The 18,773-nt window shown below is 39.9% G+C and overlaps 1 protein-coding gene across 4 annotated transcripts in view; it reads right to left on the bottom strand.

The window, feature by feature from the left end:
• The window catches only part of add1 (adducin 1 (alpha)), a 170,951-nt gene that overhangs the window by 58,513 nt on the left and 93,665 nt on the right, over positions 1-18,773 (bottom strand). For all 4 annotated transcript variants that reach the window (XM_060834616.1, XM_060834598.1, XM_060834589.1 and 1 more), the window contains 3 exons: positions 16,621-16,770; positions 11,035-11,178; positions 8,774-8,872 (listed from right to left, as the gene is read on the bottom strand). In XM_060834616.1, the coding sequence (XP_060690599.1) occupies positions 8,774-8,872; positions 11,035-11,178; positions 16,621-16,770 (393 nt within the window). The remainder of the gene's footprint in view (positions 1-8,773; positions 8,873-11,034; positions 11,179-16,620; positions 16,771-18,773) is intronic.

Below are 18,773 nucleotides of genomic sequence, written 5' to 3'. Positions count from 1 at the left end.
TAGAATATTATTTTGTATTATGAGGAGAAATAACTGCAAGGGTTAAGATTCAATTATGCAGGACACTGGCATGAATATATTTAGAGTACCATGCACAGCACTGATTTCCTTAAGGCAGGATGTAAATGTGTTGGAAGTAATTCAAGAGGAGGATTATTAGAGTAATAAAAACATAGAAAATAGGAGCAGGAGCAAGTCATTCAGCCCTTTGAGCTTGCTCCACTATTTAATATGATTATGGCTGATCACTCAACTCAATACTGTACCCTGTTCCCACTTTTGCCTCTCATTCTTTGATCTCTGTCGTCCTAAAATTTTATTTACATCTTTCTTGAAAGCTTTCAATGTTTTGGCCTCCGATTCCTACGGCAAATAATTCTACAAACTCACCACTCTCTGGGTGAAGAAATTTCTTTTCATTTCTGTCGTAAAAAACTTACCGTAGACTGTGTCCCTTGGATCTGGACTCTTTGATCAGAGAACATCCTTCCTGCACCTAGTCAGTTTAACCCGGTTATAACTTTGTAGGTTTCAATTAAATTCTACAACATTATTCTAAACTCTAAATATTCAGTTTTACTCTGTACATTAGTCTTGCCATCCAGGATTCAGTCTGGGAAAACTTTGTTGTTGCATCCCCTCAATAGCCAAAATTATCTTCCTCAGCTAAGATGATTAAAACTACATCTAATACTCTGAATTCCCAACTAGTGGAAATAGTTTATCTTTATCTACCCTGCTTTTTCTTGCTAATAGACTTGAAACTATAATTGTGATCTCTTCACTGTTTCTGGATAAAAATGCTGGAATAACCTTTCAAACAGCAGAGAGGGTATACCTACACCATACTGACTACAGCAGTTTGACAAAAAGTAATTCATCAACACCTTCCTTAGAGTAATGAGGCATGGAGCTATAAATGCTGGCCAGTCAGCAACATCTACATCTCATGGAATAAAAAAACATTTTCCAAAAAGTTGGGTTACAGATGATTTTAAGAAACTGGAGGTTTTCTTTGCATTCTGGGATGATCCTGGAATAATGAACAGATTTTGAAAGTGGCAGCAAACCTCAAACTAGGAATATTCATTACAATGTGAATGTGCACAGTGGAATTTGCAGAGTATTTTACTTTTCATTCTTCAAGTCTGACAAACTGATCAAATTGGGAAGAGAGCGAGTACTGCTTAAGCTGGAGATCAGAGTCTAAAAGTCTGACGCTGGAAAAGTACAGCCAGTCAGGCAGCATCCAAGGAGCAGGAGTGTTGACGTTTTGAGCATAAGCTCTTCATACTGATGCCACATTTTTAGAAACTGATAAAATTAATCTTAATGAGACAAATTGAATATCATAGACTGAAGAAGAGATCGAATACAAATAAGCCACACCTAAAAAGTCTACCAATAACATGGAATTAAGAACGCATGAAGATATTTATTGAATGGATAAAACAAACTATATGAAGATGACATGTTCTGACTGCTGGGGTTTGCCAAGTTAGCTGCTCTGATCTGGTAAAAGTTACAATTACAACCAGACCAAGTCATGCTGCTCTCAAAAGTTGAAACCCACAAGATGGGTATGTGTGGATACAAGCAATGCCATGAGTGATCTAAACTGATCTCTTTGCCTGCATATAAATAGCTTTACAAAATTCAATAAAGTGCAAACAAAAGGGAGTGGAGTCAGGCAGTTTGCTAAGTATGGGAAAATGCCTTAGAGAAAGCGAGGACTACAGATGCTGGAGACCAGAGTTGAGTGTGGCACTGGAAAAGCACAGCAGGCCAAGCAGCATCAGAGGAGCAGAAGAACCCTGAAGGGCTAATGCCCGAAACATCAATTCTCCTGCTCCTCGGATGCTGCCTGACCTGCTGCACTATTCCAGCGCCACTCTCTCAAGGGTATGCCTGAAAATCTAGCACTAATTGCTGCTAGTTCTTTGATAGCATCAACTGCTTAGTAGAGTTTAAACTATAAGTGTAGACCAACTAATGTCTTTTAGAGCTGAGGAGAGTATAAACAATCTCCTCTGGTGGGTGGGGCTTCTGTAGCTTGGATAGCTAACTGACTTTGTATTAACTTTCAGCCCCTGATAGCCATAGAATCATATGGCATAGAAACAGGCCCTTTGGCCTACCATATCTACACTGACCAACAAACACTAAACTACACTAAGCCCATTTATTTGCACTAAATCAAGTCCTGAAACACCTGAGGCAGAGAGTATGTGTGTATAATAAAGCATCTGTGCAACCAGCAGGGAGTGGAGTGTGGTAGTTCAGTAAATCTTTTTTCCCCTCCTGTCTTGTTTTCCTAACTACTTTAACAGATCAGTAGGGGCAGGAACAGGTCAAAGCACTAGAGCTGGGAGACTAACTGAGAAGCATCAGGAATAAACAAAAGTCAGTGAATAAGCAAAGGAGATTAAAATAAATGGAGTGTGTTTTAAGATTAAATAATTAGAAAAGCTAGCAAGTCAGACTAAGTAAGTTCAATTTTAAATCGTGGCAGGTAAACTCAGCTGAGTGGAATGTGTCACCTGTCATATGTGGGAAGTCGTGGACCCTACTGCTCCCAAAAGCAAAAATGTGAGCTCTATGTTTCAGAGGTTGAGCAGTGGCTAGAAGTACTGTAGCACATTGCGAAGCTGAGAGTTAGGTGAATAGCATGTTTAAAGAGATGGTCACACGCCCAACTCAAGTGACTGGGTGGCCACCAGGCAGTCAAAGAGAATCAGGCAGATGATGCACAGAAGTCCTGCTCACAAACCAGCACCACGAACAGCCTGAGCATGAGGGAGGAAGAAAGCAGGAGTGATAGATAGGGAATTCATTAGTTCTGGAAACAGATAGGTGTTTCTGCAGCCACACGTTATTGCTAAATGTTGTGTCACTTCCTGGGTGCTGGGCTCAGAGATGTCATTGAGTGGCTGCAGGAAGGACTGAAGGAGAAAGGGTAACAAGAGATCGTAGTACACATTGGTGCCAACAACATAGGCAGAATGAGCTCAGAGATCCTGCATTAAGAATTTGGAGAGCCAGGCAGCAGATTAAAGAGCTGCAAGTCAAAGGTGGTAATCTCTCCATTACTCTCTCACCACTTGTTAGTGAGTGCAGAAATAATATTTGGCAGATGAATGTGTGACTCGAGTGTTGCCGCAGGATGAAGGGTATTAATGCCTGGATCACTGGGACCTACAAGCGAGACTGTTTGCAGCTGATTGAGAATGGAACTGATTTCCTTGTGGGTCAGTTTGCTGGAGCCATAGGGAGAAATTTAATTAGTTGGACGTGTGGAGGTGACAGTGTTAGTACAATAGGAACACAGCATACTTTCGTAAAGAAACTAAGGCAAACTGCGTGCAGCCAAGTTGAGTCTCAAGGGAGTGTGGCAAGGCTGGATAGCATCTACTTTAATGCTAGCAGTACTATAGGTGAGACAGATAAGTTAAGGGCATGGACTAAGTAGTTTGAAGGAGGGGCAGGACTGGCCACTCAACATTTCAGAGTATAGGAGCTTTAGGCAAGACAGAGGAGAGACTGTAAGAGGTGGTAGTGGTGTCGCATTATTAATCAAGAAGTTGCAGGTATACAGGATAGTGAAGGCAGCATTTGGTATACTTGCCTTCACTGATCAGTGCAGTTAGTACAATAGTTGGGAGGTCATGTTGCAGCTGTACAGGGCATTGGTAAGGCCACTTTTGGAATACTGTGTGCAATTCTGGTCTTCTTCTTATCGGAAGGATCTTGAGAAACTTGAAAGGGTTAAGAAATTATTTGCAAGGATGTTGCTCGGGTTGGAGGTTTGAGTTATAGGAAGCGGCTAAATAGGTTGGGGCTATTTTCCCTGGAGCATTGAAGACTAAGGGGTGACTTAATAGAGGTTTGTAAAATCAAGAGGGGCATGAATAGGGTAAATAGACAAGGGCTTTTTCCCCAACGTCAGGGAGTCCAAAAACTAGATGGCATAGGTTTAAGGTGAAACGGGAAAGATTTCAAAATGACCTAAGGGGCAACTTTTTCACGCAGAGGGTAGCGCATTAATGGAATGACTGCCAGAGGAAGTGGTGGAGACTGGTACAATTACAACATTTAAGACATCTGGATGGGTATATGAATAGGAAGGGTTTAATAGAATATGGACCAAATGCTGGGAAATGGGACTAGATTTCTTTGGGATGTCTGGTCAGCATGGACAAGTTGCACAGTAGGGTCAGTTTCCATGCTGTACAGCTAATGACTGAATCAATTGCTCAGTAAAGGAGGACAATATCCTGGAAGGGTCTTCAAATTAGGCTTTGTGGGTGCAGTTTGGAAATTTAAAGAAGGGTATAGACACACTGCTGGGAGTGTAGTATAGACTTTCAATCAGTAAGCGGGCAATAGAGAAGTATGTAGACAATTCACTGAGATGCATAAAAACAATGACAGGGTAGTTACATTAGGGGATTTTAAGTTCCCTAACATTAATTGGGATAGTCACAGTTTAAAGTGTTTAGAGGGAGCAGACTTCCTGAAATGCATTCAGGCAAGCTTGCACTGCCTAACTTTGGGGAACAAAGCCAGATAAGGTCATCAAGATGGCAGCAAGACAGCATTTTTTATGATAGCCACTACAACACCATATGTTTTAAGTTTGGTATGGAAAAAGATGCGCTGAAAAAAAATTATAGATTTTATTTGCCAATTTATTTTGAAAATTTTATTTACAGATTTTATTAAGATTGACAAGATCTCACAAATATAGGCTGGGAACAGCTACTTCTGGGTAAGAATCTAATGCAGAACAGTGGGAGACTTTCAAATTGAATTGGCAAGATTACAGGCCCAACGTGTTCAGTTTAGGGTGAAATATAGAAGCAACAAGCCTAGAGAACTAGGAATATTCGGAACAGGACAAGGAGGAAGAGAGAGACTTTTGACTGGTACTAAAGGAAGCAATTCAATGGAGGCCTTGGAGGAATATAGAAAATGCAGAAGTGCACTTAAGAAAGCAAATCAGGAGAGCAGGGAGGGGACATGAAAAATTAATGGCAAGCAAAATTAGGGAGAATCAAGGGGAAGAAGATAACCAGGGAAAGAGTAGGATCCATTAAGAAACAATGGGGCAATCTATGCCTGGAGTTGAAGGTCATTGCTTGAATGTTAAATGAGTGCATCACATCCATCTTCACTTTGGAGGCGGCGGCGGCTCTAGGCAAGAGGGACTAAAAGGTTCAGTTTGAATGGGCAAAGACGAAGTATTGGAGGCTTCTGTTGACTTAAAAGAGGACAAATCCCCAGATACTGGTGATAAATTCCTGATAAAGGGCTTATGCCCGAAATGTGAATTCTCCTGCTCCTTGGATGCTGCCTGATCTGTTGCGCTTTTCCAGCGCCACACACTCTACCTAAATCCAGATGAGTTAAATCTTAAACGGCTGTGAAGGATGAGTGAAAGAATTATGGGGACTATGGCCTAAATTTTTAATTCCTCTTTGGTCAGGGGAGACGCAAAAGGACTCGAGGACTGCTAACGTGGTTCCATTTTTCAAGAAGGGTGGCAGAGATAAACCAGACTAGTGAGCCCCACATGGGCCCTTGGGAATTATTGGAGAAAAATCTAAAAAAAAGGAGAACTGATCTCCATTTGGAGGGGTATGGTTTTATCAGGGATAGCCAGCATGGCTTTGTCAGAGGGAGATCATACCTCTCAAATTTGAATTAAATTTTGAGAGTTAGTGACCAGGTGTGCAGATGAGCATAATGCAGTGCTATAGTTTATATAGATTTCAGCAAAGTATATAGCAAGGTCCCACATTAGAACTATGAGCATCAGTAGTTCAAACCCTCGATCTGGCACTGCCATTTAACACATTCATGGCTGATCCCATCTCAGACTCAATTCCACTTTCCTGCCTGGTGTCCATAACTGGAGGAGAAAGTGAGGTCTGCAGATGCCAGAGTATCAGAGATGAAAATGTGTTGCTGGAAAAGCGCAGCAGGTCAGGCAGCATCCAAGGAATAGGAAATTCGACGTTTCGGGCATAAGCCCTTCATCAGGAAGGGCTTATGCCCGAAACGTCGAATTTCCTATTCCTTGGATGCTGCCTGACCTGCTGCGCTTTTCCAGCAACACATTTTCAGTGCTGGTGTCCATAACTGTTCAACCCATTACTATTCGAACATGTGTCTATGTCCCAGTATCTCCTACTCTCTGGGGTAGGAATTCCATAAATTCACAACCCCTAGGGAGGAGTAATTTCTGTTCCATTTTAAATCTGCTATCCCTTGTCTTAAGCGTATAATCTCTCATTCTAGGTTGCCCTACATGAACTGCCGACTGATGCTCAGAGTTCTTTTTTGCATCTACTTTGTCAATCCCCTTTACCGTGTTGCATACCTCAACGCAAATCTTTCATTCTTCTAATCTCCAGACAGTTTAGGTCTAAATTGCTCAGTCTTTCTTCATAAGCCAGCTGCTCATCTAGGGAATCAGTCCAGTGAACTTCCTCTGAAAGTCCTCCACTGTAACTTCATTCCTCAAGTAACAGAAACAAACTATGCAATGCTCCAGACGTGGTCTCACTGATGCCTTTTACAGTTGCAGCAACACTTCCCTACTTTTTAGAATAATCTATTTATCAATAAATGCCAAAAATTCTACCTGCCTTCCTGATTACCCCTGTACAGACATACTAGTTTTCTATGATTCATGCACCCTGATCCCTCTGCAGTTGTTCTCCATTTGGGTAAATCCGACTAATATGAACCACCTCTCACTTACCCACATCTGCCAAGTTTTGACTCATTCACCTAACCTTTCCATATCAGTTTGTAAATTTCTTTACTCAAGAGGCATGGAGGACTGCTCAACAAGGTCAAAATACATAGGATCCAGGATAACTTGGCAACGTGGATTCAAAAAGGCTCAGTAGCGGGAGAAAGAGGGTGATGGTGGAAGGCTGAGAGACTGCACAGTGTGCAACGGTGTACCATAGAGATCAGTAAGTCTCTTATTATTCCCGGCTCTCTTATTGTTCACAATATACATAACTGAGCTGAAAATGTGTTGCTGGTTAAAGCACAGCTGGTTAGGCAGCATCCAAGAAACAGGAAATTCGACGTTTCGGGCCAGAGCCCTTCATCAGGAATCAGGAAACGTCGAATTTCCTGTTCCTTGGATGCTGCCTAACCTGCTGTGCTTTAACCAGCAACACATTTTCAGCTCTGATCTCCAGCATCTGCAGACCTCACTTTTTACACAATATACATAAACAAAATATAAACAAAGTGTGGAGGGATGATATTCAAGTTTGTAGATGACACAAAGATCAGCTGGGTAGTTAACATTAAGGAAGAAAGTGGCAAGTAGAACTTAACCCTGACAGTTAGAGATGATGTGCTTTGGAAGTAGTAATAAGACAAGGAAGTACTCAAGGAATGGAAAGACACTAGGAAGCTCAGAGGAACAACAGAGATCATGGGGGTGCTTGTCATATATCTCTGATGGTAGTAGGACAAGTTAATAGGGTAGTTAAGAAGGCATATTGTCCTGGCTCCAGCGGTAAGGGACACTAGTGCCTTTGGGCTAATGCACAGAATGGAACGTCCAGAGATTAGCATCTAGGTTCAATCCATCTGGAGTGTTGTTAGAGCCTTTATCAGTGGAGGCATAGATTTTAAGAGCAAGGAGATTATGTTGAAGCTGTACAGGACTTTGGGAGGCCACAGGTGGAGTACAGCGTGGACTCCTGGCCACCACACTGTCGGAAGGATGTGATTGCACTGGAGGGGGCTGCAGTGAAGATTCACCAGGATGTTGCCTAGATGATGGAGTTCAGCAATGAAGAGAGACTGAATAAGCTTGGGCTGTTTTCTTTAGAGCAGAGCAGGCTGAGGGTGTACCTGATGGAGATATATAGGATTATGAGGGGTATGGACAGGTAGACAGAAAGCTGCTGTTCCTGCTTATTTGAAGGGTCAATAACAAGGGGGTATAATTTTAAAGGAGGAATTGCAGAAGGTTTAGAGGGAATTTGAGAAATGAATTTTCACTCAGAGTGCTGTTGGAATCTGGAATACACTGCTCGGGAAGATTGTTGAGAAACTTCACCACCTTTGAAAAGTACTTGGATGAGCATTTGAACTGTCATAACATTCAAAGCAATGGGCTAAGTGCTGCAAAATGGGACTGGTGTAGACTATAGTTTTTTTTTGTTGGTGCGGATTTGATGGGCCAAAGGGCCTCTTCTGTACTATATGATTCGATGATTTGCCCATGATAGAGTACCATGCTTGTAAGAATTCTCATGTGTCTCCCCGTTTGGCCAAACGGAGACATGCACAAGAATTGCTAGAAGCATGGCATTCCAACCGGAACTCTATCAACAAATACATTGATTTGGATCCCATTTATCACCCCATGAGAAAAAGAACAAGAAACGACATCAACATGGGAAATGGCATCACCAACTCAAGGAAACCTAAGCACACAAATAAAAAGTGGGCCATACCACCAGTGCTTCATCTGGAGGCTCACTGATGTTACCTAGTATGGTGCCGAAACATCTGAAACAGAACCTTCCAGCTCAGCAAGCATACCTACATCCATATTGAATCCATTTTGTGGTGGCAGCAGACATTTTACATTATCATTACTAACAATACCTGTGCACACCTGTAATTCTTTTTCATAAAGAAATATTTTATGATACACAACTTTTTATTTTCAATTCAGTGTCTATTTCATACAGAAAATATTTTACTTGACTGTTAGGTATCAATCTCCTACCTGAATTTCACAGGCTACAACTAAGTTGTGAATGTAATAGAAAGCTTCCTCAATAGTTTCACCAACAGCAACTAGACCATGGTTCCTTAGAATGAGCACCTAGTACAAAATAAGAACAATTTAAGCAAAGTAACACATTACCAACATGATATTTTCAGCTAGTAAAAAAAAAGTTTGCAGCATGGGTCATCATCAACGAAAAGGATATCGCAGGGCTTTGTATAAATAATACTGAAACATGAAATAACTTATGCTCTATTGTCAATAATGCTAAATATTTTGTACTAACATTAATACAATGGTAACGTACTTAAACTAGTAACCATTTAGGTTACAATGGACAGGACTATATGGTCCATCATTGATGGGTTTGCAAGTAAGGGTACCTATAATATTCCACCGACAGTTAATCAAAGTTATCCAACATTGTCCCTAACTATCTACAACCTTACAGTAATTAGACAAGGGCTAGGATGTCCACCTGCTCTCATTCCAGTTCAGTCCCTTCCTGCTACCCAGACTCAGTTTTGAGGCTGATGAAAGGAACTCTCAGATAGAGTGGCAATCACGTAGGGCTGGTCACCTTGTTCGGGTCTTAGATCGGGAGTTGGTGGAAACCTATAGAGGCCTACCAATAATCCCCTTCAGTTTGTCCACCACAATTGCTCACTTTCTCATTGGCCTCCTGTTCAAGCTGTCCACCCCACTTCCCACCATTTCCAGGCCTGAGCTGCCCTCCCCTCTCCCAGGAGAATTCAGTCCTGGTCCCCAGGATTTAGAAGGTGGGGACTTGCTTGTAGTCCCAGTCTTGGCTATTGCTGACCCAGACACACTTGAGATGACAGAGCTGTCAGCTAAGGAGATTGGCCTGCACTCTGGCAGTGAAACTTATATTCAAGTCAGGAGTGGAATTCCCATTTCTGCCTAATTAATATTTTTAGTTCTGGGACTGAATGATTAGTCAGGATTGATTCCTCAGGTAGGAAATCTTGCCATCTAAAAAGTCTGATCAATGCTCACAGCACATCTTGGTAATGAAAACTGCAGCAATAAGGTCAATAAACCAGATTTTAAGATGAGTCCATCTCCAAGTAGAGGCAGAGAGAAAGAAGGCTACTGCTCACATTTTACCTCTCATCTCCAAAGCAAAATCAATTTTAAAAAAATTAAAGAAACATAGAGACTATTATTTTGACTTGTATTTGGTCAGGTAAAATTCACATTTGACATGTCAGGAACAGGTGAAAGTTGTTACTTTTGTGTTGGCAAACTTCATGGTATAAATCATAAATATGCCTCTGACTTTATCAACTTTGCCATGGAGTATCATAATGGTACATTTCCTTGAGATATGTTGATGAAAAGATTATATGTATCTTGATTAAAGATAGGCAGATCTTTGAATAACTAATGAAATAATGAGCTGCAAATGTGTTGCTGGTCAAAACACAGCAGGCCAGGCAGCATCTCAGGAATAGAGAATTCGACGTTTCGAGCATAAGCCCTTCAGCTTATGCTCAAAACGTCGAATTCTCTATTCCTGAGATGCTGCCTGGCCTGCTGTGCTTTGACCAGCAACACATTTGCAGCTGTGATCTCCAGCATCTGCAGACCTCATTTTTTACTTAATGAATAATGAACCAGTGAAAGAAACTTCACTGGCTGAATTGAATCGTACATATTCTTTCTTAACAATAAGTCTTCTAAAATAGTTAAAAATCACAACACCAGGTTATAGCCCAATAGGTTTAATTAGAAGCATAACTTTCGGAGCGCTGCTCCTTCATCAGGTAGAATAGCCTTCCAGGAACAAATTCACCAACCACAATGTTTCTGCACTGCTAAAACAGTTAACATTCAATTTTGGTTCTGGTTGTTAAAAAGTTGCTTACAGCTTCCGAACAGAAAGATGGTGACACCTGACTTAATTGTCTGAATTAGGATCTTTGTTAGTTAAAATAGATAGGAATGAACTTCATGACTCTACACTTGGATTAGTTACTTTTCTTTGAATTAAGGGCATTTGGAAATGAAGTCATATCAAAATGGATCAGCATTTGATTGTCAATTAATACTCTCTGATCACTCACATTCAAGCATAATTTGATTTCTGTATTTCTGTATTTCTAATTAATTTGGGTCACATTATACAGTCAAACTTCAAAAAACTGTTGTAAAATATATTAGAGAGTTCAAAAACCTGCCGAACACCACTTTCAGCATTAGCAGAGGCAAACTACTGCAATTTGAATTAAACTGACCTTGTTCTTGGGGCCCAGATTTTTTTGTATAAGAATCTTTTCTCCTTCATCCACAAGAATTCCGTGGTAGTCATGGTAAGCTATCTCTCCAAGTGCCAACGCTTCTGGAGAAATGGGCAGTAGGCCACACTTCATTGCTGAAACCTGGTATAACAGAAAGTAATTGAAGATGTTGCTTAACCATCAGAAAACTAGTATTTAAGAAAAAAGGACTTTTGCACTTATTTAAGACATGATATCTAAAACATAACCAGGCATAAAATTCAAGCTTTATCAATTATCACCTTACTCAAGTTAATAGAATCAGTAAACCATTTTAGTGAAATACGGAATATTTTAAACTTTATACCATTTAATCCTTATAAGTCACCCTTAGAAAAGGGGTTTAGCTAAAAATCAGTCTTATCAATACCATAGTCAAGCTTGAAACATATTCAAAGTGAAAAAGTTTGCATTTCAGATTAATACCCAATAGCTGTTTTACATAAGTGTTATGTATGAATTATATAGAAATAATCATACTGCAGTGCCAAAACACCACAGATTTTTGAAGGTTTCAAACATCGCGTTTCAGCAGTGAATATAAATTCCATCAATGCACCTGCCCGATACACAAAGCTGCAGGCCACATTATCTCCAAATTAAAACAGCTTGGCTCTTGTATTCTGTATCGAGTTTCAAATTGATTGAGCTCGTGTTCATCAAAGAATAGCAAATTCAAGTCTCGGGTCTTTAACACTGAAATGGATTACCCAGAAGGCTATAAATTTAGCCTCATTAAAAGAGGTTTCTAAAATAAAAGCAAACACTCTCTTCCCAAATTTGAAGAGAGGGTGTAAACTGGAAGTGGAAGTAGCAAGGGCTAGCAAAAGCAGGTTCAAAGGGGTTCATGCCTAAAGTTTATGCTATTGAATATTGATAACAACAAGTAGGGCAGTTTCCAGCTTTTCAACCGAACCATCATTTAATAGCCACAAGTTTTGAAAGAGACTGATAAAATGTTATTTTAGACTTTCCCATTTAATCACCAAATATTTTGTTCTGCAAGCTGCTGAAAGTGAGGGATAGAACTAGCATTAGGCGGTTGTTTTGGCTGGTGCAGACTTGATGGGCCGAAATGTCTTTTTCTGTGTTGTACCTCTATCACTCTATTGTCCCCTACATGGCAACTACGATCCAGTTCAACAAGACAAGCAACCATGCACTGCTTTGAAGGATTATGAAGTCAGAAGCATAAGATTTAAATGAACAAGTGTAAATTAGAATGTGTAAATTCATTGTCTAACTAGGGATAGAAATAGAAATTGAAACAGAGGGGGATGAAAGATTGGACTAAGACAGAAAACAAAGGATCCAAGAGCAGAAATGGACAATATAGCTCATTAAGACTACTTCACCATTCAATGTGATGACGGGTGACATTGTGCTTTGATTCTATTTGTCCAACTGTCCCTAGATGCCTGTCACTAAAGTTCAGTCTATCTCAGGCTTAAATTTCATTGACAATGGAGCAACTACAACTTTTTGGAGAATTTCGAAGATTCAAAACACTTGGCATGGAAATTTATCATCTGAGTCCTAGTTGATTGTCTTCTTATCCTGACACTATATTCCATGATTCAGATTTACCATCCAGGCGAAATCTCTCAGCACTTACCCTATTAAGCCTCTTCGGAATCTCCTGCTTCAATGAGATCACCTGTTATTTTTCTAGACTTCAGAATATATTGGCACACTTTACTCAGTCTTTCATCATAGCCCTCTCATCTTAGAAACTTATTCAATAAATTTGTGTTGTACTGCCTCTAATGTAAGCATAGTCATCCGTAATGAGACGACAAAAACTTCAATATTGTAAGTGCAGTCTCACCAAAACCCTGTAAAATTGCTGCAAGAGCTCTTTACTTTTGTACTCCAGTCCTCTTGCAGCAACTGCTAACATACCATTTTCCTTCCTAATTGTTGTTGTTTGAATTTGTATTGAATTTCTTATACAAACTCTCACAAGTTTTACACTTCTTAAAAACAAATTCTTAAAGTGAACCTTACCCATGTTATATTCCATTTGCCATTGTGCTGCACATCCATGTATACTGTCAACATCTCTGTGCAGCCTATGTCCTCCTCATAACTTACATTTGAAGACAGCTTTGTACCAAATAGAAAACTTAGATACACTATTCTCTCTGTGCAAGTCATTGACATGAGGTCCAACTATTGATAGATAGCTTCAATTTCTTCAAGTCCACAAAAGCAACTATTTAAAGCTGAACCTAAAAATTAAGAAAAAACTAGAAATCCTGGTCTGAAGCGAGCTGGCCACAGTAATCAAGGCTACATCCATTGTTCCAACCTTTTTAAAAAAAAGTAAGGCTTCACAAGTTGTTTACTCTAGGGATTTAGTTAGACTGCTCTTCACCTCTGCCTTATGACCTCTCTTCAAAAAAATACAATGTCTTAAAGCCACAGCATCATCACAACCCATCAAAACAAACAAGAGAATGCCAAGTTTCAAATGCGCAATTCCAAACAAGAATTCATACAAATGGGTGTTGATTGGCTAGGAAGTGGAGTCTGATTGTTGCTTTCTCTAGTCCAGCATCTCAGCCAATGAACTATAGACCCCACATGCTTCTGGGTAACTGAAAAATGTGCTTTGAACATTTTACTTTTATTTGCTTGAAAATGGTTCCCTGCATACGAATATTGCTTCTGGCAAGTGTAAATGAGCCACATTAAGATCATGGCCAATCTTTTAAACTGGTTGTTTGTCTATCTATAAACCTATTCACAATTATTCAACAATTGTTCAATTGTAACATTACATTTCAAGTAAACTTTTTTGGGTTTCTAAGTGCAGGCTAGTTCAGTACAGTCTGTACTCTGCCCATTATGAAACAGCTTGCTTGATTCCATCAGCCAATCGTATGGACATATCATCTATATACTCAGCATCATACTGGCAATGAACTTCATACATGACATTATGAGAATGTCGTAGGCAGGATGTTGGTATGTACTGTTTTCAAGATAATGCTGTCATTCCAAAAGTGAGTGTGGGGAGTAAATTTGGCAGATGGAATTAAATGTGGGAAAAGAGTGATGTTTTAACTTTGGTAGAAAAAAATAGGAAAGCAGACAGTTATTTAAATTGAGAGAGAGACAACAGTATACCATAGAGGAACTGGGTGTGTCATAGATAAATCCCATCAAATTAGCAAATAGTTATTGCAAGCAAATAGAAAGAGAAATGGAATACTGGCCTTTACGAGGAACAGAATATTAAAGCAGGGAAGTCCTGATATACTTGTAAAAGTGTTGGTGAAACTACACTAAGCACTGCATACAGTTTTGCTATCTGAACTTAAGGAGTGATTAAAATGTCATGAAAATTTCAAGAGTGGTTTGGTGAAAGTTCTTATGTTGATTTATGAGAAAAGATTGAGCAGGTTGGACATATTACCATCTGAACTTGGACGGTGTGTAATGATTGCATTGGAACAATCAATCAAAGACACTGAGGTGGCTTGATAGGGTAACTGCGAGGATTTTTGTTTCTTTTTGGAGGAAGCTAAGACTAAAAGTAAGGTTTTAGAATAAGGAATCACCCATTTATGATGGAGACAAAATGAGGATGAATTTCTTCTCAAAGGAGAAAGTGAAGACTGCAGATGCTGGAGATCAGAGCTTAAAAATGTGTTGCTGGAAAAGTGCAGTAGGTCAGGCAGCATCAAAGGAACAGGAGAATCGACGTTTCGGGCATAAGCCCTTCTTCAGGAATGTAAGAATGTGTTGCTCTTTTCCAGCAACACATTTTTAAGCTTTCTTCTCAAAGGGTCATTCATTGTTGGGATTCTGTACCCCAGAAAACAGAAGAGGCTATAATAACGAACACATTCAAAACTAATTACACAGTTTGCTTTAAAATATAAATCCATTCATGAGATGTGGACGTTACTGGTTGGGACAGCATATATTGCCCACCGCTAGTTGGACTTGAGACAATTTCGTGAGCTGCATTTTTGAACTGCTGCAGTCCATTTGGTTTAGGTACATAATTCGATGAGAGAGAAATTTCAAGATTTTGATCATGCAACACTGAAGGAATGGTGATATAGCTTCAAATCAGGATGCTGTGTGTTTGGAGCCCTTGCAGATATTGGTGTTCCCATGTATCTGCTGTCCATGCTGTTCCAGATAGGGATGGTCATGAGGTTTGAAGATGCTGCCTAAGGAACCTTAGAGAAATAATGCAGGAGATGTTGTAGATGACACACACTGCTGCTACTGATCATCAGTGGTGGATGTTGAGATCAATCAAATGGGCTGCCTTGTCCTAGATCGTCAAGTTTCTTGAGTGTCGTTGGTACTACACCTATCCAGGCAAAAACTAGTCTACTTATATTTCTCATGTCATAAGTTCGAGCCTTAGATACTGAAAATATTTTCATTGAAACACAGAAAGCCAGGACAAAATTAAAGAGAGTTTAAAATGACAGATTTCCAGAGAATATACAGGAAATGTAGGCTTCGCTCAGCAGGAAGTCTTTGATCATCAATTTACAATGATCACAGGAAATAAAAACAGGGTTTGTTAAGGAACCTATTTCTCTCCTTTTGGTCTTACCCATTGTATTTCCTGCAGACTCGCATAAGAAAAAAATCTTTTCAATATTCTTATGTGCTGCTAGGTTGGATGTCAGAAAACCCCCCAGGCCTGTCTGGTTGGCGGAAGATCGTTCTGGAGCATATTCCCCTGGATTTTCTCACAAATATGGTTCACCACAAAACTGAGAACTTTTACAAGACATGCAACCCTTTTTGAAATACCTGGACACAGATTTATCTGCCACACTAACAAGGGCTTTTATATAGCCGTAACGATTGTGTTTCATGAGTCCAATATCCAGGGAGGAAAAATTGTGAATGTGTGAGTGTTTTGTTTGGTTGGGCTGAGTTGTTACTATTTATTTGTTTGTTGTTAGGTATTTATTTATTTAGTTAAATAGCTAGTTTAGGTTTATTAAAATTTTATACTTCTCTACATATGCTTATACGTTCGTACAGGAGGGTGGGTTGGGGATTTTTAAAAATTATTTGGGTTTAGTTTTGTACTATTTTTGTACTGTTTTGAATTGCATTGTTTAGTATTTATTGCAATATTTAAAAATCTACTTTTTCTTAATAAAGTATATTATAAAAAATGTTTGTTGAAGCATGGAATATTGATTCATGCATAGATGATTGCCTTCTTTTTGGAAAAGTGGATAAATATTTGAAGCAGAGAAAGATGCAAAGCTATAAGAAAAGTCAGTGGGATAATTTTGAATTATTTTAAGAATGATCCGGCACAGTGAACAGAGTTATTTTTACTCTAACTGCAACAGAATAAGTCAGTCCATAACCACATCTTTCTCTACTAGAACCAGTACACTACATATACATCTAGACCATATATTAACATGCAATCTCAGTCATGTAATATGTCAAGAGAAGTGGTAGAAAATATTAAATGGTTTGGTTTGGGAAAATGAGAACTGCCTCAATTCAGACAGACTAAGAAACATTGGAAAAAAATTAACCTACTGCAGCTCCAGCTGGTGTGTGAATGTGTACAATGCATCGGACATCTGGACGAGTTGCATAGATGGCAGAGTGCAAGGTAAAGCCAGCCTGATTTATTCCCAAATTGGTGCAGCCCCGATCGATTATATCGCCTTGAAGATTAACTTTAACCTGTAAAGCACAATTAATATGGTTGTTACAGACTGACAAAACCAAGTTAAGAATAAGAGAAAATGCACATTGCATTCACAAAATAAAAGAAAGGAGGGACAGAGAATAAACCAAGATATAACAAGGGCATAATGAAAGGCACTTAAAGAAAATTTGATCTGCCAAGTTTTTGGGTTACATCAAATGGGCACAAGTAGCAGGAGAAAGTATTCAATGGTTTTGTCAGGAGATTGCTAGAACAGTACATCATGGATCCACCAGGGATTAGGCATTTTTTGGATCTGGTAATGTGTAATGAGGCAGGTTTAGTAATGTCTCAGAGCGAAGGAAGATTCCTTATGAAAAAAAGGAGTGACCATAATACACAATAGAAATTTAGCATTCAGTTTGAGAGGCAGAAACCTGGGATACAAACAACTGTGTTAAATTTAATGTTTTTTATTCACTCATGAGACATAGGCATTGCTAGCTGATCAGCATTTACTGCCATTCCTCGTTGCTCGAGAAGGTGGTGGTGAGCTGCCTTCTTGAACCGTGGAAGTCGATGTGCTGCAGTAGACCCACAATGCTCTAAGGGAGGGAATTCCAGGATTTGGACTAGCGACAGTAAAGAAACAACAACTTGCTTCCATGTCAGGGTGGTGAGGATCTTGGAATGGTAATTGCAGGTGGTGGTGGTGCTGCCTTTGTTCTTCCAGATGAAAGTGGTCAGGAGTTTGGAAGGTGCTGGGTCAGGATCTTTGGTGAATTCCTGATGTGCCTTGTAGATGGGAAACACTGCGGCGACTAAGCATTGGTGACAGAGGGAGTAGATACTTTTAGATATGATGCAAAGCAAGTGGCTATTTTGTTGTGGAATGTGTCACGCTTCATAAGTGTTGTTGGATCTGCACCCATTCAGGCAAGTGGGGAGTATTCCAACACACTCCTGACATGTGCCTTCTTGATGATGGCTAGGCTTTGGGGAGGCAGGATGTATGTTACGTGCCACAGTATTCCCAGCCTCTGATTCTTGTAGCCAGTGTTTATGTGGAGAGTCTAGTTGAGTTTCTGATCAGCGTTAACCCGAAGAATATTGGTAGTCAGGTATGCAGTATGCACTGATCAAAGGATGGTGGTTAGATTGTCTCTTATTGGAGATGGTCATTGCCTAACATTTATGTGGCATGAATGTTATTTACAACTTGTTGGGCCAAGCCTGGATACTGTCCAGAACTTATTGCATTTGAACATGGACTGCTTCAGTATCTCAGGCGTCACAAATGGTGTTGTACATGGTTCAACTATCGGTGAACATTTCTACTTCTAATCTTATGATGCAGGGAAGGTCATTGAAGCAGTTGAAGATGGTTGGGCCAACACCACCCTGAGGAAATCCTGCAGAGATATCCAGAAGCCGAGATGGATAGCCTCCAACAATCAATCATTTTCTGAACTGACTGGGAGTTCGTTCACTCATTTATTATCACACATATTTTGTATAAAAACAAAAAAATGTACAGTATCACCACTCTCTGGTGCCATCTTAAAACAGAAAAATAAGCCAAAGAACACAAAAGCAGAAAAATAAATAAAGAAAGTGTTCAACTTTACAGTCCTTCTTAGGTGCGCCCTGAGCCAAAGACCTAGTTGCTAGCCAAGTGTCCGCTTTGTTGTGTCATCGCTGAAATAAGAGCCCAGTTTTACTTGGGCTCTTTGAAGCCACACTCAACTGAATGCAGCCTTGACGTCAAGGAACATCATTCTCACCACACCTGTGGAATTCACTGTAATGAGATCAGGAACTGAGTGGCCCTGGAAGAACATAAACTGGGTGCCAGTGAGCAGGTTATTGCCAAGGAGATGCTGCTTGAAAGCATCTTTCTTCCATCACTTTACTGATGATCGAGACTAGATCGACAGGGTAGTAACTGTCTGAGGTGGCTTTGCCTTGCTTTTTGTGTACAGGGCACACCTGGGCAATGGCCCATGTTCTTGCATAGATGCCAGTGTTGTAGATATAC

The sequence above is a fragment of the Hemiscyllium ocellatum genome, chromosome 2, assembly GCF_020745735.1.
Source record: "Hemiscyllium ocellatum isolate sHemOce1 chromosome 2, sHemOce1.pat.X.cur, whole genome shotgun sequence".
NCBI lineage: Eukaryota > Metazoa > Chordata > Chondrichthyes > Orectolobiformes > Hemiscylliidae > Hemiscyllium > Hemiscyllium ocellatum.
Note: the sequence above shows the minus strand (reverse complement) of the source record. Positions and strands in the feature narration are given on the sequence as shown.